We start from the raw sequence: 27,916 nt of genomic DNA, 5'->3' as shown, positions 1-27,916 counted from the left end.
AACATTTACAAATCACATGTCTGATAAAGGACATCTATCCAAAATATAAAAAGACTATTTAAAACTCAACCATAAGAAAAAAAAAGAATTTAAAAATGGGTAGAAGATCTGAATAGATACCTCAGCAACCAAGCGATAGTAGATGGAAAATAGGCATATAAAAAAAAAGGGGGCTCAACATCATTTGTCATTAGAGAAACACAAATTAAAACAACAATGAAGTACCAGTCTCAGAATGGCAAATACCAGTTCTGGCAAGGATACACGCAACAGAGACTCTTCTAATTTCTGGATGAGAATGCAAAGTGGTACAGCCACTTTGGAAGATAATTTGGCAATTTCTTAAGAAACTAAATGTTATGGGTTGAATTGCAACACCATCCCCCTCCCAATCTCAAGTTGAAATCTTAAACTCCAATACCTCAGAATATGACATTATTTGGAAATACGGTCATCCATTTAAGATATATAATTACACTGGAGTTGTATACTGAAGTTATAATACTCTGGCTTCCCTGATTCTTTACTGGCTCAGACAGTAAAGAATCTGCCTTCCATGCAGGAGACCCCGGGTTGATCCCTGGGTTGGAAAGATCCCTTGGAGAAGGAAATGGCAACACACTCCAGTATTCTTGTCTGGAGAATTTCATGGACAAGGGAGCCTGGTGGGCTAGAGTCCATGGGATCGTGAAGAGTGGGACATGACTTAGAGACTACTTTCACTTATCACTTTCATTAGTTGGAGTACATTTGGTCCTTAATTCGATATGCCTGGTGTCTTTATGAAAAGGAAATTTGGAGACATATACAGAGAAAGACCATAATGCAGGGATGAAAGCAGAGATCAGGGTCATGCTGCTCCCTACCAGGGAAAGTCAAAGAGTGCCATCAAACCACTAGAAGATAGGAGAGAAATATGAAATAGATTCTCCCTCACCGCCCTTGGAAGGAACCAACCGTTGCTGGTACCTTGATACTTCTCGCTTCCGGAACTGTTACACAGTAAATGTTTGCTGATTAAGCAACTCTGTTTGTGGTTCTTTATTATGGCAGCCCTAGAAAACTAACACATCAAACATAGTCTGATCCTATAATAATCACATTTCTGGGTATTTATCTAGTGATTTGAAACCTTACATACACACACAGACACACACAAATCTTCACTTGAATATTAATTACAGCTTTATTAATAACTACCCAAAACTGGAAACAAGATGTCCTTCAATAGATGAATAGAAAAATAAACTATCTTACATTTCCCTGATAGCTTTGTTGGTAAAGAATCCGCCTGCAATGCAGGAGACCCTGATTTGATTCCTGGGTTGGGAAGATGCCCTGGAGAAGGGATAGGCTACCCACTCCAGAATTCTTGGGCTTCCCTTGTGGCTTAGCTGGTAAAGAAGCTGCCTGTTACAAATTCCTGGCCCAACAGCTATTCTTCGTTTCTATATGTTCACATTTTCTATTCATTAATTATTCTTTTGAAAAATATTTTATTTGCTTTTGGTTGTGCTGAGTCTTTGTTGCTGCTCTGGCTCTTCTCTAGTTGGTGGTGAGCAGGGAGGTCACTCTCTAGATGCAGAGCACAGGTTTTCCATTGCAGTGGCTTCTCTTGTTGCAGGCTTCCCTGGTGGCTTAGCTGGTAAAGAATCTGCCTGCAGTTCAGGAGACCTGGACTTGATCCCTGGGTTGGGAAGATCTCCTGGAAAAGGGAAATGCTCTCCACTCACTCCAGTATTCTGGCCTGGAGAATTCCATGGACCGTATAGTCCATGGGGTCACAAAGAGTCAGACATGACTGAGTGACTTTCACTTTCACATATACGGAATGGAATAGTATTCAGCAATAAAAAGAAATATGCTATCAAGCTATGCAAAAACATGGATGAATCTTAAAAGTATATTGCTACATGAAAGAAACCAGTCTTAAAAGGCTACATACTGTATTATTCCATTTATATGACATTTTGTAAAAGGTAAAACTATAAAGAAGATAAATGTATTCATGGTTGCCACGGATTTGGGAAGAGAGAGATAAACAGATGAAGCACAGGGGAGTTTATATTGTTACTGTTGTTCGGTTGCTCAGTCGTGTCCCAGTCTGGGCTGTAGTATGCCAGACTTCCCTGCCCTACATTATTTCCAGAAGTTTGCTCAAACTTACGTTCATTGAGTTAGTGATGCCATCCAACAATCTTATACTCTGCCACCCCTTTCTCCTCCTTTCCCTGCATCATGGTGTTTTCCAGTGAGTCAGCTCTTTGCATCAAGTGGCCCAAGTATTGGAGCTTCAGCATCAGTCCTTCCAATGAATAGTCAGGGTTGATTTCCTTTAGGATTAACTGATCTGATCTCCTTGCTGTCCAAGTGACTTTCAAGAATCTTCTCCAGTACTACAATTCGAAAGCATCCTCACATCCATACATGACTACTGGAAAAATCATAGCTTTGATTAGACAGACCTTTGTGGGCAAAGTGATGTCTCCGTATTTTAATAGACCGCGTGCATGCTAAGTCACTTCAGTCATGTCCAACTCTTGGCAACTCTATGGACTGTAGCCCTCCGGGCTCCTCTGTACATGGGATTCTTCAGGCAAGAATACTGGAGCGGGTTGCCATGCCCTCATTCAGCGAATCATCCCAACACAGGGATTGAAACTGCATCTCTTAGAGTCTCCTGCATTGGCAGGAGGGTTCTTTACCACTAGTGCCACCTGGGAAGCCCAGCACACTGTCTAGGTTTGTCACAGCTTTCCATCCAAGAAGCAAGCATCTTTTAATTGCACAGCTGCACTCATTGTCTGCAGTGATTTGGAGGCCAAGAAAAGAAAATCTGTCACTCCTTCCACTTTTGCCCCTTCTATTTGCCATAAAGTGATGGGACTGAATGTGCCATGATCTTAGTTGTTGAATGCTGAGTTTTAAGCCAGCTTTTTCACTCTCTTCCTTCACTCTTATCAAGAGGTTCTTCAGTTCCTCTTCACTTTCTGCCATTAGGGTGGTATCATCTGCATTTCTGAGGTCACTGATATTTCTCCTGCCAATCTTGATTCCAGCTTGTGCTTCAACCAGCCCAGCATTTTGCATGATGTACTCTGAGTATAAGTTAAATAAGCAGCATGACAGTATACAGCCTTGACAAACTCCTTTCCCAAGTTTGAATCAGTCCATTGATCCATGTCTGGTTCTAACTATTGCTTCTTAATTTGCTTACAGGTTTCTCAGGAGGCAGGTAAGATGGTCTGGTATTCCCATCTCTTTAAGAATTTTCCCATTTTTTGTGATCCACACAGTTAAAGACTTTAGCATAGTCAATGAAGCAGAAGCAGATATTTTTCTGGAATTCCCTTGCTTCTTCTATGATCCAACAGACGTTGCAATTTGATCTCTGATTCCTCTGCCTTTTCTAAACCCGTCTTGTACATCTGGAAGTTCTTGGTTCACATACTGCCTATGCCTGGCTTGAAAGATTATGAGCATAACCTTGCTAGCATATGAAATTGTATGGTAGTTTGAGCATTCTTTGGCATTGCCCTTCTTTGGGATTGGTATGAAAGCTGACATTTTCAGTCCTGTGGCCACTGCTAAGTTTTCCTAACTTGCTGACAAATTGAGTGCAGCACTTCAACAACATCATCTTTTATAATTTTAAATAGCTCAGCTGGAATTCCATCACCTCCACTAACTTTGTTCATAATAATACTTCCTAAGGCCACTTGACCTCACATGGGGAGTTTATAGATAGTAAAGTATTATACTATTCTGTATAATACTTTAATGGTCAAGCTATGACATTTTGCATTTTTAAAAATCCATAGAATTTTATAACAAAAAGAATGAGTCTCACTTGATGCAAATTTTAAAAAATCACTTAGGGCTTCAGAGGAAACCCATGATGAAACATTGATTGTGACAAAAATATCTAAAATATCCTCAGTGAAGTTGTTGAGGGAAAAACGTACTGACTTAAGTAACTATGGCAATGCATGGAGACGTAAAAGCAAAAAAACTATATAGGTACTGAACTCCAGTCATCAAAGCATATGTACATCACCTAAGGGTTCAGGTTAAGAATTCTGAAACCTTTATAGATGTGTACCAAAACTCAAAATTCAGTAAGTAAATAGATGCAATGGTATGATACAGGCTTTTCACTATAGGAGCTGAGGGTGGAGGAGGCTGGGATGATCCATATGGTATTAGAGTTGGATACTTCGGTGTGGAGTTATGTGTGGCTTAATATGGATATAGATAGGTTTATGCATGTACACTGGTTAAATAAACATATACCTTCTTCCTCTGACAGCTTCAGAGGATCTAGAAGCAACGTTCCCCCCCAGTACCAACATGCACACCCAGGACTCAGATATTCATTTCTAACACCATTTTTAAACAAAAGGAAATAGGGATCCTTGGAGAAATGTCTGATTCTAGGACTGGGGCCAGAAATATAAGTATGAAGAATCGTGTAGTGCTAGAAAGAATGCAAAAGTACTGAAAGCAATCCACAAGAGAGGGTATCAGAGCAACGCAGGAGTCAACTGAACCAGCTCCCAGTGACTGAAGAATTTGGTCAACAAAATAAAGTTGTATTCAATTATAACCCAAAGTAGAAAGTAAATGTTCATGAGTCTACATTGACATAAAAAAAATGATTAAATACATAAATAAATGTGGGAGAGGAGATGAATGCCCAAGTGGAATAATTTAAGATAATTTATGTAAGTATGTACTTTAGGGTGTATTTAATTTGTATGTAAAAACTTCAGGTGGAGCTTAACTTCCAACTCCTTAAAGTGGGGTACACATTTTGCCATCCTTCCAAAGTCCACAGAACAGAGAGGGAGGTACAAAAGAGTAACTTCACAAGGGATAAACACAACAACACTACATCCACACAGGTGATCAAGGTCAACATCAACTGGGATAAGTGATATTGATAGTACGTACACTCGATATGATGTGATGAGAATGGCATTTCAACTTTGTAGTCGTCTTCCTCCAGACTCACAACCTCAGTCTAATCCTGAGTAAACATCAGATAAATCCAAATTCAAGGACATTCTACAAAATAGCTGACAGGTACTCCTCAGAACTCTCAAGATTATCAATAAACAGGCATGACTGAGACACCATCACAGCCAAGAGGAGCCCATGGAGACATGTGACATATCTAATGTGATGTGGTGTTCTGATGGAATTCTGGAACAGAAAAATAGTGGCAAAAACTAAGAAAATATGAATAAAGTGTCGTTGTTAGTTAATATATTTATATTCTTTCTTTTGGGCTTCCCCCATGGCTCAGTGGTTAAAATAATTTGCCTGTAATGCAGGAGATGCGGGTTCAATCCCTGGATCAGGAAGATCCCCTGGAGGAGGGCAAGGCAACCCTCTCCAATATTCTTGTCTGGAGAATCTCATGGACAGAGCAGACTGGTGGGCTATAGTCCTTAGGGCCACACAGAGTCAGACATAACTGAAGCAACTAAGCACATTCTTTCTTTAGTTGGAAAAATATAGCATACTGATGTTCAGTTCAGTTCAGTTGCTCAGTCGTATCCAACTCTTTGCAACCCCATGAATTACAGCACGCCAGGCCTCCCTGTCCATCACCATCTCCCGGAGTTCACTCAAACTCACGTCCATCGAGTCGGTGATGCCATCCAGTCATCTCATCCTCTGCCGTCCCCTTTTCCTCCTGCCCCCAATCCCTCCCAGCATCAGAGTCTTTTCCAATGAGTCAACTCTTTGCATGAGGTGGCCAAAGTACTAGAGTTTCAGCTTTAGCATCATTCCTTCCAAAGAACACCCAGGGCTGATCTCCTTTAGAATGGAGATGTTAACAATAGTGGGTACTACATACTGACTATATAAGAATTCTCTGTTTGTCTCTATAACTCTTTTTGTAAACCTAAAACTATTCTAAATTTAAAAGTTTAATCAAACAGAAAAACAAAAATATGACCTTTGCTGTAGTCTTTAAGAAGATACTCTTGATCAAGTTAAGATAGTTTCCTTTAATCTTAGGTTGGCTGTGTACTTTTTAATCCTGAAAGGGCATTGCATTTTATTATGTTAGAATGTATTATTGACAAGATAATTGTATTAGCCTGTTAATATGGTGATGAGTATTTTGCCTTCATGGGATAAATTCTCTGTAGCATGCAATGCTGTTTGATAGCATTTTACTCACATTGGAACTTCTTTCAAAATTGGAGTTAGTCCACTAAACACCTGCCACTATTTTAGCAACTAAGTTTATGTAACATTCTAAATCTTTCGTTGTCATTTCAACAGTCTTCAAAGCATCTTCACCAGGAGTATATTCCATTTCAGGAAACCACTTTCTTTGCTCATCCATAAGAAGTGACTCCCCTTCCATTCAAATTTTATTATGAGATTGCAGCAATTCAGTCACATCTTCAGGCTCAACTGCTAAGTCTAGTTCTCTTTCTAAGCCATCTTCAGTTACTTCTTCCACTGAAGACTTGACTCCTCAAAGTCATTCATCAGGAATGGAATCAGCTTCTACCAAAATCTTATCAATGTTGATATTTGACCTCTTTCCATGAATTGCAAATGTTCTTAATGGCATCTAGTATCGTGAATCTTTTCCAGAATGTTTCAATCTACTTTGCTCAGAGCCATCAGAGGAATCACTATCTACGGCAGCTGTAGCCTTATGAAATGTATTTCCTCAATAAGAAGACATCAAAGTTGAAATTACTCTTTGATTCATGGGCTACAGAATGGATATTGTGTTAGCAGGCATGAAAACAACATTCATTTTTTTGTCCATCTGCATCAGAATTCTTGCATAACCAGGTGCATTGACAATAAGCAGTACTATTTTGAAAGGAGCCTTTTTCCCCCCCTGAATAGTAGGTCTCAACAGTGGGTCTAAAATACTCAGATAAGCATGTTGTAAACAGATGTGCTATCATTCAGACTTTGTTGTTTCATTTAGAGAGCAGGAGGAGTGTGTGTGCTTAGGCGCTCAGTCGTGTCCGACTCTTTGCGATCTCATGGACTGCAGCCCACCAAGTTCCTCTGTCCTTGGGGATTCTCCAGGCAACTGGAGTGGGTTGCCATGCCCTTCTCCAGGGGATCTTCCGAACCCAGGGATCGAACCCAGGTCTCCCACATCCAGGCGGATTCTTTACCAATTGAGCTACCAAGGAGAGCAGGAAGAGTAGATTTAGCACAATTCTTAAGAGCCCAAGCGCGCTTCCCTGGTGGCTCAGATAATAAAGAACCTCCTGCAATGCAGAAGACCTGGGTTCAATCCCTGGGTTGGGAAGATCTCCTGGAGAAGGGCATGGTCACCCACTCCAGTATTCTTGTCTAGGAAATCCCATGGACAGAGGAGTCTGTCTGTCTTCAGTCCATGGGGTTGCAAAGAGTTGGACATGACTGACTAACACTTTCATTTTTCACTAAGGGCCCAAGGAGTTTCAGAAAGGCAAATGAGCATTAGCTTCAAGTCACCAGGGGCATTAGCCCCTAGCAAGAGAGTCAGTCTGACCTTTGAATCTTTGAGCAGGGCTTTAACGTCTCCTCTCTAGCTATGAAAGTCCTAGATGGCATCTTTTCCCAATAAGGGCTATTTCCTCTACATTGAAAATCTGTTGTTTAGTATAGCCACCTTCGCTGATCATCTGACCAAGATCTTTTGGATGACTTGCTGCAGCTTCCATGTCAGCACTTGCTGCTTCACCTTGCACTTGTATGTTATGGAGATGGTGTCTTTCCATAAATCTCATAGACCAATCTCTTCTAGCTTCAGATTTTCTTCTGCAGCCTCCTCACCTCTCTCAGTCTTCACAGAATTGAAGAGAGTTAGGGTCTTGCTCTGCATCAGGCTTTGGCTCTAAGGGAATGTTGTGACTGCACTGATCTTCTATCTAGTCCACTAACGGTTTTTCTCCATATTAGTAAGAAGGCTGTTTCATTTTCTTATCATCCACGTGTTTACTGGAACAGCACTTCAAATTTCCTTCAAAAATTTTTCCTTTTAATTTGCAACTTGGCTAACTGTTTGGTGCAAGAGTTCTAGCTTTTGACCTTTTTCAGCTTTTGACATGCCTTCCTCACTATGCTTAATTATTTTTAGCTATTGATTTCAAATGAGAGGTGTGTGACTCTTCCTTTCATTTGAACACTTAGAGGCCACTGTAGGGTATAAATTGGCCTAATTTCAACATTGCTGTTTTTCAGGGAATAGGAAGGCCCAAGGAGTGGGAGAGAGACAGAGGAACTCCTGATTAGTGGAGCAGTCAGGACACAAGGGCGTGCTAAGTCATTTCAGTCGTGTCTGACTCTTTGAACCCAATGGACTGTAGTTCGCCAGGCTCCTGTCTATGGGGATTCTCCAGGCAAGAATACTGGGGTGGGTTGCCCTGACCTCAACCAGGGGATCTTCCCAACCCAGGGATTGAACCGAGGTCCCTGCATTGCAGGCAGATTTTTTTTTTTCACCATCTGAGCCCCAGGGAAGCCCACAGTTTTTATCAAGTTTGCTATCTTATATGAGTGTGGTCTGTGGAGCTCCAGAACAACTTGAACAGTGATATTGAAGATCACTAATTACAGATAACCATAAAGAATATAATTTTAATGAAAAACTTCAAAATATTGTGAGAATTAGCAAATGTGACACAGTGGCATGAAGTGAGCAAATGTTCTTGGAAAAATTACATCAATAAACTTGCTCAATACAGAGTTGCACCATAGGCTAATGTAAACTAATATAAGTGTTCTGAGCATGTTCAAGGTAGGCTAAACTAATCTTTGATGTTTGGTAGGTTAGGTTGTATTCAACGCATTTTCAACTTATAATATTTTCAACTTGCAATGGGTTTATCCAGATGTAAGCCCAATGTAAGTTGAGGAAGATCTGTACTTATTGACCTGCTGTCCCATTGGAAAATGGTTTAACTTGAGATTTCTGGCATTGCAAGGTACAGGGGAGGCAAGGAAATAGTTATGTTTCCAGGACCTTGATCCCCACGACCATACCACACATATATGCAGTTCTTTGGCCCCTCTGGGCTCATATCCCTCTAGGATGGAAGGCAGAGCTTTTAGGTACTTTCAGGTAATGTGTAGGCGAGTATGAGCTGTGCTCATAGGGCCAGTGGAGGTGGTGTGTCACTGGCAATTTTCCAATTGATATTTATGATTCCTCTAGTCTGTTGGCTTTTATTTCCCTTGTCTGACTCCCTTTTTGCCAGCAGCCAATACTGTATAGCTCATTTCCTTTACCACATGCCAATTCTGTGTGTATCCTGGCTGCCACAGATGGTGTAGAACTCAGGAACCAGATGAAGTGAAGACGACGCCTGTCTGCTCACCAGGAATCCCTGCTCTGGTGTTCCCATCAAACACCTTCTTCGAGGCAGGCCCAGGTCAGCAGTCACCTTTTCTATGAACCATTATCCAGAAAGAATGAACCCTTCCTTCTTTTAGGATCTTGGTACATTTATCAAAGCCTATACTGATTATTTATATATGCATTGTCTAAATATATATATATATATATATATATATATAAAGCAGGGTGTTTTTTTTTTTTTTTTTGCTACAAGACACTTCATTGTGAGGCTGGCATATTTCTTTATTTTTCCAAATCAAAGAACTGATTTAGCTGCCCATTCCTGATGCTGGGGTAAATTCATGGGCAGGCACACTTTGGTAAGCTTTCCCCTAGTTTTTGGTGCTATCCAAGAATTCTAGGCCTTATGCAATTCAGACATATAGGCATTGCCTCTGCTGGTCCATAGTGATCCTAACATCTGGTGGAGCTCGGATTCTCTGGGGCCTAAGGAAGCTGAGCTGCAGACCACCTGAGTGCAGGGACCCCTCTGCTCTCAGCCTTCTGCAACATGCTCGCTGAGGGCAAAAGGAATGGAGTTTACCCACCACTTTTGAAGGCTCTCCTCAGCATTCTCTCTTCCATCTTCTCCCAGAATCAGGCCCCCTCTTCAACATCTGGGATATGATTAAGCCCCTGACCTCTTGATTGGTGTCTGCTCAGAAGCTTCCCTTGGCAATGACCTTTCGCTGGCTAAAAAAAAAAAAAAAAGCCTAGATCACACCATCAACTTTTGCTTGTCCTCTGGCAAGGAGCTGAGAGTTAACTTTTCCCCCCCAACCTTTTGAATTGCCTTTAAAAGAGAACTAAACATAAAGAAGATATACACTGGGAATTCCATCACACACTTTTGCAGCGTCTCCTTGAATAATGCTTCCCTGGCAGATTTCGGCTCTCCTCTGGACACCTCCAGAACCATCTGAGAATCAGGCCGGTGATGCCCAGCAAATGGTTGCTGGAAGAATATCCACCACGGCTCGCGGAGGCAGGGGGGACCTGTCTCCTGTCTGTCTCCTCTCCTTTGGGTGGACTCGCGAACCTGTGAGAGCCTGGTTCCTGGGCTTTGCATCCAGCAGCTGGCGTGGAGACAGGGCCCTGGGAAGCCAGATTGAGAAGGGTCCCACCGTTCTCCCAGCTACCCGGCGTGGCTTCTGAGAGTGGCGGCCAGCGGACCGGGGACAAAGGACAGAAGAGACAAGCAGAGCCTGGCCATTGACAGCCTCGGGCACGCGGGCACCGCTCGGTGGAGACGGACGCGGGGAGGTGGCGCGCCTCTCCTGGACTTCTGGGCTACTGTCTCCCCCGCGGCCGCCTACCGCTGGGGTCGGGCGGCGGGCTGGCTGGGGGAGGGGCGCGGGGGACGGGGGCGGGGCTTGTCACGTGGAGAGGCGCGCGGGGGCGGGCGGGGCGTGGGCGCGCGCTGGGCTTTTTAAAGGCGCGCCAGCCAAGCCGGGAGAGGCGGCTTTGCGGCCGCAGGCGCAGGCCAGGGCTGGTTTCCGAGACGCGCAGCTCCGGCCCCCAACATGCGCGGCTCGCTGTGCCTGGCGCTGGCAGCGTCGATCTTGCACGGTAAAGCCGCCGATCTCTCCACCCATCACTCTTGCTCCGTGGGATCCCAGGCGCATCCCAGGCGGCTCGGAGCGCCCCGCGCCGGGGACGGGATTGGGGATTCGCGCCTGCTGCTAAGGGCGGCGGGAGGCTCTGCCGGTGGAAGGCGAGCCCGGCACTTCTGGGCTGCGCTGCCTGGGCGGCTGGGGGTGCGGGCAGGGGGCGCATTCCCGCCGGCTTTCTCTGAGCAGTCCGCGCGTCTCTCCTTTTCTCTCCCCGAAGTGTCCCTGCAAGGCGAGTTCCAGAGGAAGCTCTACAAGGACCTGGTGAAGAACTACAACCCCTTGGAGAGGCCGGTGGCCAACGACTCGCTGCCGCTCACAGTCTACTTCTCCCTGAGCCTCCTGCAGATCATGGACGTGGTAAGTTCCGGCCGGGCCCGGGCCTGCCCGCCGCCGTGTGCCTCGGTTTCCCCAGCCGCCCAGGGAGAAACCTGGCGTTCCCAGGCCACCTGTACGCTGGTACTTCAGACCTGACTTGCCCTCGGATTAGAAACTCAGGGTGAAAGTATCTCCATCCTGAGTCAGGATCATCAAGAATAGGTCCAAATGATCACACATTAGTACCCCTTCTGGTATAAGTATTGGCATGCAGTCTGACATGGGTGTCAATTTAGCCATTTCTAGACTTTTATCCTGCTTCCGTGGGTACGGGTCTGGCCCTGGGCTTTGCAGTTGACTCGTCTGTCCAGGCAGAGGGCCAGCTGTGAGCATTTAGACCCCCTCCCCAGTTCCAATAATGGGCATGGTTTGCTTTCCTGGAGAGGTTAATGCAGGTGGTTCTGCTCTGAAGATGAGCAAGGCTCCCTGCCCGGATACACTTATCTGATTGTTCAGGCAACAGCTTCCAGCCCCATGGGCTTCTTGCAGACTTATTAGTGCTCACTTCAATTGTCAGATCTGTGTAAAATCTGGATAAGTTTGTTCTTCTGCTCTTCTAGATTGCTTTGGATATTCAATTTTCATTGGCACATCCTTCATACAGTACAAATATTTAATGAAAGCATTTAAGTCATTATAAGTGAGCTTCAGTGTCTAACCTGTACAAAGCATTGGACTCGGCTCTGGAGCAGTATACAGGGATGATGGTGTCCCAGGGAGGAGAGAATGTGGTAGGAAAGGAATGTGAGAAAAACTACAACAGGTGGAAAGTACTAAGAGCCTCCAGAAGTGTAAGAAGACTGGTGAGATTTCATAATCCTGCAAATAAAGAGTGCCTGTTCTATTAAACTGTTGTATGTTGCATCATTTAATCTAGTTACAGTTGGTAAGATGAATGGCTTCTTTTCCCACAGGATGCCTGTGTTAAATGTGTAGTTCCTCCTATCCCACAGTTAGACCTATGCTTCAAAATATTCAGTGTGTATGCAGTGACATGGACAAACTATCACACTGGAGAGCTGTAAAAGCAGATAAGTGCTGTCCCGTGGGTTACCAGGACAAAAATTGCTGTTTAGAGAGCTTGGACTGTAGGAAGAAGGAAAGGACAGAGATATGGGGTTAGGGGAAGAGGTGCTGACAAAGCTGCCCTGGTGTTGAGCAGAGCCAGGGCAGAGAAATGGAATCTCAGAGGCTTTGGGGGATGGGTGGGGTGGGCGCAAGCCCTGTGGCATTTGGGGAGGCAGACTTTATGGAGCAGCTTCTCTGTTACTTTAGGAATCATAGGATTTGTCCTTGGGAGCCTTGGTAGGTTCTAGCTCTGCTTATTTCTGGATGATTGGTCTTAGGTGTGCGTGTTAAGTTGATTCAGTCATGTCCAACTCTTCAGCCCTATGGACTGTAGCCTGCCAGGCTCCTCTGTACATGGGGATTCTCCAGGAAAGAATACTAGAGTTGGTTGCCATGCCCTCCTCCAGAGGATCTTCCCAACCCAGGGATCTAACCCGTGTCTCCTGCATTGCAGGAGGACTCTTTACCGCTGAGCCAGAGGGGAAACCTGGTTGATCTTTGCTAAGTTTCTCAAGCATTCTGAGTCTGTACTTTCCTGTTAATACCTTGGACAGGATAGCACTTCAGCGGTCATTGTGATGACTGTGGAGGCAACTTTGAGAGACTGTAAAGTTAGAAGACAGGGTTCATTTTCATCTAAATAAAAGAAAATTACCCCCCACCCCCAACACACACACACATGCACACACGCACGCAAATTACAGAGGACTAGGGGAGCTAGCACACTACACAGTGGTGAGAAAATGAAAGCCGCCCCAACGCTATTTGCCTGGGGTTGGCCACAAATGGGCCTCACTGTGTGTGTGTGTGTGTGACAACTCCCGGTCTTGGACTGCTCCTTGAGCTGGATGCTTGGGATGTGGAGGGGCAGTGGCTACTCAGCCGGGGAGCGGGAGCAGTGACCGAGGGGAGCACGTGCCGTAGGCTGTGGCAGTCTCTTTTGGAGAGAAGACCACTCACCAGGAAGCTGCAGGCTTCTTCCTAGTACCTCCATCTCTTTAAGAGACCTTTCAGGAGTCAAATTACATGAGAGATTTTGGCTTTTATGAAAAGTTTGGGTATAAACTAGGGTTACATGATGTGACAACTAAAAAAAATAGTGAAATGCAAACATTTGTCAAGTTAGAAGATTTTAAGAAGAAGAAGAATTATAAGCAGTGTGTGTCATCAACATTGCAATACCAGAGAGAAGCGCTCGTGAAGACCACTGTCAGCAGCCAGAGGTCACGGGAGGGTGGGAGGGGAGAAAGCTTTGGTCTCACCTTGACCGTGGATCTAGCTGTGAATGTGTGGAACTTCCCAGCTTGCCAATACTGTGAGGTCATGGAGTGGCCTTCAACAAATTTACTTTCTAAGCTCTGTTTCCTCGTGTGTAAAATGAGAATAATGTCCACTTCACAGGGTTTTGAGAGGATTAAATAAGAGAAAGCACTTGCCACACACTGGTAATTCACTGAAGATTTTCTTTATCTTCATAATGTAGCTACTTAAAGGTTGGGACATCAATGCCTAGAAAGGTGTGGTCTCTTGGCCAGGGTTGCTCACTGGTTAGAGGCAGGGCTGTGTAGAACACGCACAGCTGCCTTGCAAGTCCTTTGTATGTCCGGCCTCCTTTAGAATCCTTAACTTCTTTTGTAGAAAAAAAAAATCAGCTTAATTTATTTAAACCACTTGAGTGTAACAGATTAAATGTGACTGTCCTGAGATTACAGTGAAAAGGAAGTCTCTATATCAGAAATAATGCAATATGCAAACATTTGTATTCCAGCCAGACTTGAGTCTGTCTGGTTTTGAGACAGAGCCAGGGCTTTCCAGCCGGACTCTCAGGACCCTGGACAGAGATACAGTGACTCATGACTGATTCATGTAGCAAGCCCTAACTGGTATCAGGTTCTCTTTACAAATTCAGTTCCAGAGGTCCTTTGCCCATTCTGACTGGGCTGTTCTAGAGACCCTTTTCCTTCCAAGTCTTGTTATTGTTCCACTTTCTGCCAGCAGAGATTTCCCAACTGGAGTAACAGGGAGGTAATGCATGATTCTACATGTCTTATTTCCATGGAAGATTATTTACCTGTCCATCAGCTTATTCAACACATATTTTTTATTGAAATCTTCTTGTGAACTTTGCTAGATTCTGGGAATGTATACATGGTTAAGGGATTATTTCTACTTCTATAATTCACAGTCTTGTCTATGGAGACTGACCTGTAAATTCAAGAGTATCTCACATATACCTGAATGCAAATGTGGTAGAGACACACCTAGGAGGAAATATTTACTTCCAGCCAGGTGGCTAGGAATTAGATTTCTAAAGGTGAGCAGGAGTTTGCCAGTTGGAGAAAACATGGAGGGCTTTCCCGGTGAGGCGAACAGGATGAAGAAAAATGAGAGTGGGAAGACACCATACCCTCAGCAAGGTGTGTTCTGTGGGAAACTGGCTCCCAGTTGATCTTGGCTGCAGTTGTGCTGCAAAGCTTTACAGAACCTTGAATGTGCTTACGTGTGTTGAGAATTTTTAAAAGACGGATGTCATACTAATCAAACAACTAACTTTCTCTTATATACCCTTTTGTAAGAATGATATTCTAGAAACACACCTTGCAAGATGAAGGACAGGGGTTATCTTTTGGTAGGAGGGCTAAGGTGAGTTCATACCATAGACAGAAGAAATGTTGAACATAAGGTATGTTGAGTGGCTCTGCAGAGTTTAGATTTCCTCTTGGGCCCTCATCAGGGTATATCTTCCAGGATATGAGGAGGTTTTGGTGGTGGTGGTGTGCCAGAGGATTCATGAAGCTGCAAGATCATCTTGCCACTGCATATTTTTCTAGAAATGGAAACAGTCCAAACCACAATATTTGTATTCAACCCAACAGGTATAAATTATAGACGAATGAAAAAAATGTACATAAACTTTTAAAGACAAAGCATGTGTTTTCAGAGGAATAGTTTTACTTGCTGTGGTCTCCTCTGGCTATCTATCAGGCCCCCTTAGTGAGGCACGAGGTAGAAAGTGAGAAGGTGTTGGATTTGTAATCAGAGGTGGGACGTTACTAGATCTGTGTTTAGATCAAGGATGCTGAGGGCAGTGTATGTGTGGGACAGATTAAAGAGACGAGATAATGTAGGCAAAGGATGAAGAGGTCAAAACTGTAATGGTCAGTGTGGAAATGTGGAGACAAGGACAGATTCCAGAGACCTTTGGGGCATACTGTCTATGATATATAACTGTGTGTAAGAATTCTATGTAGGTACATAGATAAATTTGTTAACTGAAGGTACCTAAATTATTCCTAACTGCATAGTCTGACTTAACGGTGATTATTAATTCACTACATGAGCTTGTAACTGGGCTGGGAATGAGATAATACCTAAGAATTCATTTTGAAGTGATGCAAGTGTGAGATTCTAAACTACCAACAGTTTCCATAATATTTCTCCTTTTTGCATTCCATTTAGTCATTTGTCTGTACACACACATCTAAAGGCCATTCTGAGTGTTGATTTGCATAAAATAAATGTGCATAGTTAGGAAAACATGTCCAGAAGGCAAGGTATTTAAACTGAATAATAAGAATCAACACATGATTATATAGAAATGTATAATACATAATGATGCAAGAATGATTTTTGCTATTTTATACATTTGGGATTGCAGATTCAAGTTTTTAGAAACTTTAGTCACAAGAACAGCAGAACTAAGTGGTTGTGCATTTGGGGTTTGCTGCTGCAGAAGGCAGGCCTGGGTGTGGAGTCCAGCGTCTGAGGGCTTGTGTGTTACCTGAAATCCCTTGGTGGCTCTGCTCTTCTTTGTCAGACTTAGATTTTACTGGCCACTATGTGAAATGCTACAACTCAAGCTTAACATTATCAAATATTTGCTGTAAAAATTGCACACCTTGAAGACAGTCTATGAAGAAAACCTAAGGTGCAATTATTTAATTATCCTAATAATGTGTTTATAAGTGATGTTTCTTACAGCTACAAATACATGTTTTGTGTAGGAAATCAAATTAAAAGAAGGACTGGAGGGGTATAAACGTCATCCAAATCACCATTACTCAAGGCCCTCTGGTGCATTTCAGTCTTTTCTCTGTGTTCATAGGTTGTTTAGAGAAATATTTAAAAACTAAAATGGCATAACATCATTATAACACCTTAAACAATATTAGCAGGCATTACTTTTAAAGTGACACAAGTAGGCCAAGTGGTAAACTGAATTTTAAAATTGTGTTCTTTTCCCACTATTATGTAACTCTCACTACCACTGTATATTTGATCCCATTCGTATTTTTGTCTTAGAAATCTCTTATAAAGTATTTATTGAAATGATTCATAATGTTACTTCAAAGCTTGGTTGTGTTTTATGTTGTCTCAGATATTGTATGTGAAAAATCACAGAGATAATTCGAAGATCTTGACACTTGACAATACCTCCCTCCAGTTTTGTGTTTGCTTCTGACCAACACTCAGGCTATAGGTACCAGCAAGCACAAATCACCCTAATCCAGTTAGTGACTGAGAAGAGGACGACTTGGGCTTCCATTCCTAAGAGGGCTGGTTTGTTTCTCAGTTTTGCATATACATTCTAGAGTGTGAATATAGAGAGCTTAGCAAGGTCTTCCCTCTATTCTGTAGACCTTGAACCCCACTATGTCCTGCCAGCTCTTGAGTCTGCCAAGATTTGCTTTAACTTTTGGCCTCCTAGGCATTGCTTTAGAAATCATCACATGGTTCTGGAAAAGTGGCCCCAAACCCTGTTATTCTCTAAGCTTCCCTCCCTTTCCTGGACCTTGACCCTGCTGTTCCTCATTGCCCTATTCTTTCTCTGACTGTATTTCTCGTTGTATTTTCCCAGTTGTTCTCACTGCAGAGTGGGTGCGAACTACCTAGTTCATCACTGTGGGTTCAGTTCAGTCATTCAGTCATGTCCGACTCTCTTCGACCCCATGGGCTGCAGTACACCAGGCTTCCCTGTCCTTCACCAACTCCCAGAGCTTACTCAAACTCATGTCCATTGAGTCGGTGATGCCATCCAACCACCTCATCCTTTTCCTCCCGCCTTCAATCATTCCCAGCATCAGGGTCTTTTCACATGAGTCAGTTCTTCGCATCAAGTGGCCAAAGTATTGGAGTTTCAGCTTCAGCATCAGTCCTTCCATTGAATATTCAGGACTGATTTCCTTTAGGATGGACTGGTTGGATCTCCTTGCTGTCCAAGGGACTCTCAAGAGTCTTCTCCAACACCACAGTTCAAAAGCATCAATTCTTCAGTGCTAAGCTTTCTTTCATTTCTTTCATCGCAGGTAGCAGAACTGAAATTCTAAATTAAAACTTGTTTGTAATGCATCTTTATAATTGATCCGTATTTATTATGGTAGAAATTGTACCCCTATTAAACCTCTTTATGGCTCTGGGACATAAAGGTACAAAATTCTTTTAGCTTTATAGACTGGGGATTATGGGCACTTTCACTAAAGGATGCTTTCTTGTAAATGTTGCCTTTCAAGTCTACTCCTGAAGATATTCCCCAAAGGCTTAGTTCTCTCAAAGCTCCTGATTCATCCCTGACATGCTGTTAAAGGAAGAGAAATGATCTTGTCATGGAGAGATGCTAGTGAAAATCTCTGCTCACTTATTGATTTATCAGGATTAGGTAGAGTTTTACTCCTTAGAGAAGAAACTAATCTGAAACTTCTAATTCTCATTCTCTTTATTTCAGTGATTTCCTTATTTGCATTCCACATCAGCTGTAAACTGTTTTAGCAAAAGAGCCCTCAAAGTAAAAACCAAAACCATTAAAAAAAAATAAAAGCTTGCATGTGCACATTTATGTGTGTATTAACACACACACACATACACACACACACACCTGTTACTCTTATCTCTCTTTATTGAAATTTTTTTTGGATATCACAAGATATCACATAATATGCTTGTTAAGTTTCCAAGAGAAAAAACTAGAAGTTATAGCAAAAGCCTCAGAGTCACAACTTCCAGAGAGCCAAGCAAGTGACTGAAACTAATGTGAAATTAAGTAAGAAATTGTTTAAAGTCCAGCGGGGTAGTGGGAGAGGCCTGGACTTGGGGCTGACTCCGGATTCAGAGTCAGGCCGTAGAAGAATGGGCTGACCAGTGCCCCAGTGGACGTGGGAGTGGGCGGGGTGGGGGGGTGGTTGCTGCCGTGGTTAAGGAGGGCCACCTGTGAGATGATTCCCAGCATGGGAAATTTATTCTGGGATCACTGAGGGCAAATTGTCAGTGAAGATTCCTGTCTTGGGGTAAAAGAGGTATTTCTGAGCAAGAAAAAATGTGTTTTATTTTGTGGAGAGAAGGCAAGTGGTCAGGTTGAGCTCCAGGTGTTTTGAAACTTTAGAATCATAAAACAGTTTTTTATTCTGTTGCATCTGTCTTCAGAAGCTCACAAACAATGTGTTATATGGAGGGGCTCAGACTAAGCAAATTAAGCCAAGTCTGCTCACTGATTGATTAAACTCAAATTGATAACATTTACAATTGAAATCACTGGTCCAGAAACATTCATTTATTCACTGTTTTCCTTAAGATGTTTTATTGACATTTGAAGTAACCTTTAATACGCTGGCTAGCTCTTAGACAGATTTCATTTGAGAAGTCATTTTGAACTTTGAATTGCATTGTAATACGGGTCCCCTGTGTGGCAAAATACCAAAACCAGCTCAATGAATTGTCACAGTGAACCCATGCAGGTAAGCACCACCCAAGATGACTCTTTCCCCCCTTTTTGTGTACTGGAAAACCACAGCATAATGTCAAGCATCAGAGTTTAATTTTGCCCTTCTCTGGGACTCTGTATGTATGGAATCACACAAGAACGTAGTATGTATTTTGTTTGCTTTTGTTCATTTTTTTTTTTTGTGAGAGTCACCCAAGTTCTTGCCTGTTGCTGCAGTTTATTCATTTTTATTGGTTGGATGTAGCATGATTTGTTATTCTGTTGATGGAGGTTTTTTAAGTTATTTCTAGTTTTTGGACTCTTGTGAAGTACACTGCCATGAATATTCCAACCGCACACGTCTTTTGATGCACATATTTATGTATTTCTATCACGTGTATATACATAGGAAGGGACTAGCCAGGCCCTTAGATGGCATGTCTTTAACTTCCAGATGAAGCCAAAACCTTTTCAAAATGATTATACCAATTAACATTCTCACCAGCAGTGTCTGAAAAATTCTTCTTGTTCTGCATAATCACCCACACTTTGTATTTTAGTCTTTTAAATTTACCATTCTAGTGGGTGGGGAGTGATATTTCCTTGTGTTTTTAATTAGTGGTTTCCTGATTACCAATAAAGTTGAGGACATTTTCATTTCTCAATTTTCCACTTGGATATCATCTTCTTTTGCAAAGTGTTTATTCATGTCTCTGGCCTGTTTTTATCTTAGACATGCCATCTAAGGGCCTGGCTATCCCTTTATGTGTGTGTAGTTTTGTTCTTTCCTTGTTAGGATTTGTATGTGTTTTTCTATTTTATGGACTTGAGCCCTTTGTAAAATGTTTTTTGCAAGTATCTTCTCTGACCCTGGCTGGTCTTTCCACTCTTTTCGTGTTCTTTCTCTTTTTCATAAACTCTTAATTGAAGTAGAATATGCTTCTGGCTCAGCTGGTAAAGAATCCACCTGCAATGTGGGAGACCTGGGTTTGATCCCTGGGTTGGGAAGATCCCCTGGAGAAGGGAAAGGCTATCCACTCCAGTATTGTGGCCCGGAGAATTCCATGGACCGTATAGTCCGTGGCGTCGCAAAGAGTCGGACAGGACTGAGTGACTTTCATACTTCACATGCTTACAGATGGGCTTCCCAGGTGGCGCTAGTGGTCAAGAACCTGCCTGCCAATGCAGGATGTGACAAACAGGGTTCGATGATCCCTGGGTCAGGAAGATCCCCTAGATGAGGGCATGGCATCGACTCCAGTATTCTTGCCTGGAGAATCCCATGGACAGAGGTGCCTGGCAGGCTATAGTCCATATGGTTGCAAAGAGTTGGACATGACTGAAGTGACTTAGCATGCACACCCATGCTTACAGATAAATTGTATCTTTAGATGAACAGAAATTCTTAATTGCTTGATTTTGTAATTCTTTTCTTCTATGTTTAGTGCTTATTATGTTATCTTTAGAAAAATCTTTCCCTTCCTCAAGTTCATGAAGATGCTTTTCTGTATATTTGCATTTAGAGGCTTTTTGTTGTTACTTTACCTTCACATGGGACTCTAGACTGATGATTATTTTGTTTTTCAAGGCTAATTAAAGGATTGTTAGTATAATGATTGCATGATTGGTGAACCTTGTTGCTTTAGGCATTGTATTATCCACTTTGTCTGCCCCCAGAGAGACATTTCAGTTATTTTAGTGTGTCCCTGATATGGAGAAAATGCCAGGCTATGACATTCTTCTTATGACACATGACCCTGTCTACGAAGCAGAAACAGACTCACAGACATAGAGAACAGACTTGTTGCCAAGTGGGGTGCGGGATGGATTGAGAGTTTGGGGTTAGCAGGTGCAAAGTAGTAAAATACAAATAAAGCAGTGATTACAAACTATAGCCTACAGGTTAAAATCTGCCCACTGCCTATTTTTGTAAGTAAAGTTTTATTGTAATACAAACACAAATAAATGCCAATAAAATGCAGCATTTACAGAGCCAATAATAAAGGATTTCTGAAAAGCCCCGGGCCCTCTCCATGCTGACTGTTACCCAAATACATTTAGTTGCCTCTGTTTCTGGTTATGACACCAATATGACACTATTTTAGTAATCTTATCATCCCCTTCCTGGATTGATCAACTTTACCCATTTCTGTGACTTCTGTTATGATAGGTAGGAACTCAGCTCATTCACAGCTCTCCTCTCCTCCCCTCTTACCTCTGTTCTCACTTCTTCCACTGCTCACATTTGCACCTTCAAAAGTACAAAACAGGTAAAGGGGGTCAACAGGTGGTGGCAGATGGAAATTAAACTTCTAGTGGTGAGCCTGCTGGAGTGTGTACAGGAGTGGAAATGTAATGCTGTATATATCAAACTTATATGTTATAAAGCAATTTTGTGATATCACTTATATGTGAAGTCTAAAATACGGCACAAGTGAACATATCTAAGAAACGGAAACAGTCTTACAGACATAAAGAACAAACTTGCCAAAAGGGGTTGGGGTTGCCAAGGGGGAGGGATTTGAAACTATTATAGATAGAGTGGATAAACAACAAGATCCTACTGTGTAGGACAGGGAATTATATTCAGTACCCTGTGATAAAACATAATGGAAAAGTATGGTAAAGAATTCATATGTGTATAACTGAATCACTTAACAGTAGAAACTAACACAGCATTTTCAATCAACTATACTTGAAAAGAAAACTAGTGTTAATCAATTTTAAAAATTATAGTAAAAATTATAGTAATCTTAATTATATCTACAAACTAACTTGTTGAAAAAAGAAAAAAGCTTCTTGTCATTTCTGTTGCCTGGAATCCTGGAACTCAGCTTTCCTTCTCTGTAATCACTCCTGTTCTGCCCCTACTTCTCTTGAAGTCCTTCCATGTCCACATTGGTAACATTTACATTCTATTCTGTGTGTGTGTGTGTGTGTGTGTGTGAGTGTGAAAGTCAGTCAATCATGTCCAACTCTTTGCAACCCCATGGACTATACAGTCCATGGAATTCTTCAGGCTGGAATACTGGAGTGGGTAGACTTTTCCTTCTCCAGGGAATCTTCCCAACCCAGGGATCAAACCCAGGTCTCCCGCATTGCAGGCGGATTCTTTACCAGCTGAGCCACAGTCATACTTAATTTCTTTGTAACTTGACAGTAGCTTGATTTGACTTGGGGGGAAGAAAAACAGCCCTCACGATTTTGTGAGTGTCAGCGCTGTTCTCTGCAAAGCCGTTTTTCTAAGCCCCTGTTTTCTTCTCTGTGGGTTCAGTGCCATGTTTCTGTGTCATTCATTGGGGCCGTGTGTGCCTGGTGTCAGCTGATTTGGGGTCAAGCTCAGATGGTCTCCTTTTTACCTTCTTCACCAAATCTTACCTTGTTATCCCGATGTCTTTGGTCACGCTGTACATCCAGCAGGTCCTCCTTCCACTGTTCCTGTCTTTTGTACACTGGGCCCTCTTTCTCTGGGAGTACTGGTTGGAGGGTTGTCCTTTCCTTCTTTACTTTTGTAGTTCATTTGTTTTAAACTAAGCAATGTTATTTCTTCTAGGGTCATTTTCCTCCCCTTGTTTTAATTTTGCTTATTTATTTACTTTGCCTTTCTATTTATTTTTACTATGTATTTGTGAAGACTTTCTAAAGTTCCTCTGATTCTTAGTATCTCTTCTTATTTTTATATTAGCAAACAGAAACATTAGTAGAAGTGCTGTATCAGAGGGGGCCTATTACATTTTTGAGGACCCACAATGCTCAAGGACTGAATGCTTTGCTCCAAAGGCATCTCTTTTCACATGAGCTGCTTTGTTTCCTAATTCAGGGCTGTCCAATAGAAATGTAATGTCAGCCCCAGATGTGATTTTACATTTTCCAGTGGTCACGTTTAAAAAGTAAATGGTGCAGGGAACATTGATTTTAGTAAGATGCCTCACTGCACCTAGTATTCCTAAATTATTAAGAATGTAACAAGTAGAAAACATTAAAAAACATTAATGAGATAGTTTATGCTTTTAGGGGAGGGCACAGCTAAGCCTTGGGAATCCCATGAATGTTAGGCTCATAGCACCGGCCACCCATCCAGGACTTAGGAGGCAGGTTTTGGAGTGGCTGCTATGTTCTTCTGTACAGCACCCACTGATCAGATCAGTTTGTTTGAGTTTTGGCTCTATGGAGTGAGGAGAAACCTGGTAGTTTGTTATTGTCAGGAGGGAGTTGACAAAGCTTTCTCTGAATTCACCTGTGACAGCCCCACCCCATACTCCCTGCCCTCCTCTGGACTCAGGGCACTTCTGAACTCCATGGGCTTCTACGTGGCAGACCTGCTCCCTCTACCCTTCAGCCCCCTACTCAAAGTTGAGCACAGGTCTTTCTTCATTGGCTTTTGCAGTCACCAAGCCTCTGTGTATGTGCTCTCTTCTTGTGATGTGTTGAAATATCTTGTCTTTTTATGGCCTCATTCCCATTCTCTTTCTTTTGGGGAGTTTATACCTGTTACCTGAAAAAAAAAAAAAAAAACAACCCGAAAGTTGAGAATTATGCTTTATTTGGTGGACAGAACAGAGGACTTAAGTCCAGAAGACAGGATCTCAGCTCTAAGGGACTTTTCCAAAGAGGTAAGGGAGAAGCCACCCTCTCCAGTACTCTCGCCTGGAGAATCCCGTGGACAGAGGAGACTGATGGGCTACAGGCCATGGGGTCACAAAGAATCAGATACAACTGAACAGCACAGCACAGCAAGGGAGGAGCCAAGGTTTATAGGAGTTTTGCAACAAAGACCAGGTAGTCAGTACATCAGAGGATTACTGTTAACTAAAGAAAACCAGACATCTCAAGTTCAGGAATTTAGCACTTTTCTATGTATGGGAAGATGCAAGAGTCTGGGCTCACTGAAGTCATTCCTTTCATACGCACCTCAGCTCTCTGGGGCCAGGATCCTGGGCTTTCTCATCCAAAGTCCCTTCAGGGTGTACCCCCGGGGGTGGCTGCAGTCACTGACTGCTTGATGGCAGGCATCCTGTTTCTGTTCCTGAATTCCCTCATGGCTTACCATCAGAGGTGGCTAAAATGAGGTGGCTTGATAGCTATAACATCTTTGTTTACTGATACAGCAGGCAACATTTTTTTCATTGGCATACCATTTCTCTCCTGTATTTTAATTTCAGTAGTCTTGAGGGCAGAGGGGAAATAGATGGGTATAAGCTGACATCTTAAGCTAGAACCTTACAGGATACTCTTATCAGCAACTAAGCCAATGGGCAAAAATATGTTATTTTGTATTTTTAATTCATTGTTTGATTCACAGATCCAGTCTACATTGCTGCAATATCATTTTGATATTTGTGTTCCTTTAAACTGATTGAGCAGTGAACACCTGGGCAATCAAGAACTGAGAGAATGAGCATTTTAATATACATCTTACATTTATGATTATTTAAATGTAAATGAATGTTTTCTTTATTGTGGCCCCTGTAGAAGGAGAGGAAGTTACTGTAAGAAACCTATTAAAATATCAAATACTTTTGGACTCTTGTTAGCATTAAAGTCCAATTATTGGGAATCTTTTGGTAGAGATAGTCTTTTCAGGATGAGCTTATTCATTGCAGCTGGCAGGTATACCTCAAGGCAGGGTCTCATGATGGATGTTGATGGCTCACAAACAAGACAGAGATGGATTTTCTGTTTTTATTTTTGTTTGGATGCTTATAATCTGACACTGGAGAAAAATAAAATTTCCCCAAAGTGTCTTAAGCAACTTAAAACAGTTCTCTACCGACTATTTTCAAAAGCAGCCTTTGTGAGATAGTGAACTTTTTGGTATTTTAACTTGAAAAATCTTGACTTTATACTTACGGCTTATATAATAAATGAAACATTGTATGGGTCTTAAAAATCAATTGGTCAAAAGCTTTAAAACACTTAAGAGAAAACATTAAAAAACTTCTTCACAAGGTTTTTTTTTGTTTGTTTGTTTTAAATAAAACCAAGAATGTTACTGTTTTAAAATTTATTTTTGCTTTAAATGTTGTGGTTACTCATCAAATTGTGAATGAATCATTTAGGATAATGTTTTGTATTTGCCCGAAATATCTGGAGATTGAGGATCAACAAAACTCCTTGATGAAAACTAAAGAATAACAGACACGCTGATAAAAACAGACAAAGCCTAGACACTCGCAATATTTTCAAACATTCAAGTGCTTCTGGCTAGTTTTCAGGGTCACATCCTATAGGCAATTGGAGTCAGGAGACACTTTTTATTTTTCAGCTAGGTAAAATGCCTGCAGCATAGATATTTAAACAGAGGGGACTCTCTCTGAATCTGGTTTGTCCTTTGTATCCGTGGTCTTGTGTTTTACAGTCCCAGAGTGAATAGAAACTGCACCAGAGGCTTTTCTCTGAAAGGAGTGGTCTGTACTGACATCTGGTCTCAGGAGTGAGACGCATTGAAAGCAGATCTCTGTACCAGGAGCTGGACCGGCACTCAGCTGCAGGAAGGTCCCCCTTACCTCCTTTCTGCCTTTGGAGGGCATCAGGCCAGGTGGACCCCATCTCCTGTTCCATGTGTGGAACATTTAATGTGATGGCCATGGACCAGGATGCTCCTTTGTCAATAACCATTGAGCAGGCATTAAAGCAACAATGTGCAGATGGCACCTTCATTGTTGATGACAAAGGAATTTATAGGCAGTGGATTAAATTAAAAACTGAAAGGGAATGAATACTCATGACAGGAAATGTGTTTCCTTTACAGTGGTGGTTTGCATCTGCACAGGGAGCAGCTGGTCATTGATGTGTTATCACACCAGCTTTCCACTGGCTCCCTGCTTTTTTTTTTTTTTTAATATCACTTTAAAAGCACACAGCATTAGAAAGAAATACTTTTAAAGGGCTTGAAACTTGTCTTAGAGGAAAGGAATAGCAAGATGGAATACATGGTATGGATTTGTCTGGATTGGAAAGATTGCACCTGTTTCAGAAATGCTGCTCTTTTGGAGGAAAATGAGACTCCTGGGTTTATCATCATATCTGTAAGAAATCTGGAAAGGATGGTAGATGTAACCTGGGCTAGGGGGATTCAGGGCCTATCTCCCCTGCTAATAGGTCATTTTTTAGGTGTGTATCAACACGTGTGGTCCTGTGAACAAAGTGCTATATTATTAGGACCATTCTTGTCTAAGCAGAGAAGATTTGGGGACTTAAACCCAGGCATTTTTCGTATTTTTATTGTTTGGGGATATTTTTGCTTTTTTTAAATTTTTGAACATTTTATGGAATATTCAAGATACTCAAATAGTAGATGACCAGTGAGATTTTATTATAATGATTTGAATTATTTTGGGGGGTATTTGATATGTATTATTTCATTCTACTTATTTTTGTTTCTGATGCTCAGATTATCAAGGTGACTCCTGTGTCTTTTGGTAAGCTCTCTCTGATCCTTGATAGTTACTCTGTTTTCTAGAACAAAATAAAATGAGGTATCCCAAGGCTATCTTGTACTGCTCACTCCAGGCTTGAATCTGCTTTTACGAAGAAACCCTTCAGTGGGAAACTCTATTTGGAAACCATGGATTGACAGTAGGCATTGGAATAAATTCTGACTTGAGTCTAGAAAATATTTCAGAAAGAGATAACTGACCAAATGGAAAGTAAAAATATAAAGAAAGGATCTTTTTTTTAAAAAGCTTCTAGAGTTCAAGGAAAGCATGAAAAACTTAATGTAAAAGACTCATTGAACACTTCAATTTCAGTACACCAGGGATATTAAAAAAAAAACAAAAAAAACAAAAAAAAAAACCTTAAATTCATCGAGGACAGAGGGAAAATCACTTGCTAAAAATAATTGCCAAAATGACATCTGTGGTTTTATCAGAAAAATCTGGGATTTGAAAAGACATGGTCTGTAATATCATAGCTCAAGTGAGAAATTATTATCCCCAAATCTCTACAGAGCCAAGTAGAAAAACAGAATTTTCAAATACGCATGGATCCAGATTTTACCACCCATATATTATCTGAAAGCATTGCTGGATAATGTATTCTAGTAATGAAAAAAAACAAAACAAACCCGAAACAAAGTAAGTGGGATGTAAGAAAAACTTGTAAGAGATCAGAAAAAATGTCCATCAAGCCTAATTGTCAAACAGCCATGCCTGAAATATTGATAGTAGTCTGTAACCCACATATACATATCTTTCTATACATGTTGTTGTTGTTGTTGTTCAGTTACTCAGTGGTGTCCAACTCTTTGCGACCCCATGGACTGCAGCTTGCCAGGCTTCCCTGTCCTTCACCATCTCCTGGAGTTTGCTCAAACTCATGTCCATTCAGTTGGTGATGCCATCCAACTATCTCATCCTCTTTTGTCCCCTTCTCCTTCTGCCTTCAATCTTTTCCAGCATCAGGGTCTTTTCCAATGAGTCAGCTCTTTGCATCAGATGGCCAAAGTATTGGAGCTTCACATTCAGTATCTGTCCTTCCATTGAATATTCAGGATTGATTTCCTTTAGGATAGACTGGTTTGATCTCCTTTCAGTCCAAGGGACTCTCAAGAGTCTTCTCCAGCACCACAGTTTGTAGGCATCATTTCTTCGGTGCTCAGCCTTTTTTATTGTCCAGCTCTCACATCTGTACATGACTGCTGGAAAAACCATAGCTTTGACTAGATGGACCTTTGTAGGCAAAGTAATGTCTTTGCTTTTTAATGACTCTGTATACATATGTTTGTATGTATATGTATGTGTGTGTGTATGTAATGTAAGTGAAAATATGTGTTTTCAAAATTTTTAA

General features: G+C 41.8%; 1 protein-coding gene across 4 annotated transcripts in view; it reads left to right on the top strand.

Moving 5' to 3' along the window:
- The first annotated feature begins 10,813 nt into the window (after window positions 1-10,813).
- The window catches only part of LOC129633733 (neuronal acetylcholine receptor subunit alpha-7), a 148,829-nt gene continuing 131,726 nt past the window's right edge, over window positions 10,814-27,916 (top strand). For all 4 annotated transcript variants that reach the window (XM_055555634.1, XM_055555636.1, XM_055555637.1 and 1 more), the window contains exons 1-2: window positions 10,814-10,945; window positions 11,207-11,346. In XM_055555634.1, the coding sequence (XP_055411609.1) occupies window positions 10,900-10,945; window positions 11,207-11,346 (186 nt within the window). In that variant the 5' untranslated portion in view covers window positions 10,814-10,899. The remainder of the gene's footprint in view (window positions 10,946-11,206; window positions 11,347-27,916) is intronic.

Source organism: Bubalus kerabau, chromosome 19, assembly GCF_029407905.1.
Source record: "Bubalus kerabau isolate K-KA32 ecotype Philippines breed swamp buffalo chromosome 19, PCC_UOA_SB_1v2, whole genome shotgun sequence".
In the NCBI taxonomy this organism is placed as follows: domain Eukaryota; kingdom Metazoa; phylum Chordata; class Mammalia; order Artiodactyla; family Bovidae; genus Bubalus; species Bubalus kerabau.
Note: the sequence above shows the minus strand (reverse complement) of the source record. Positions and strands in the feature narration are given on the sequence as shown.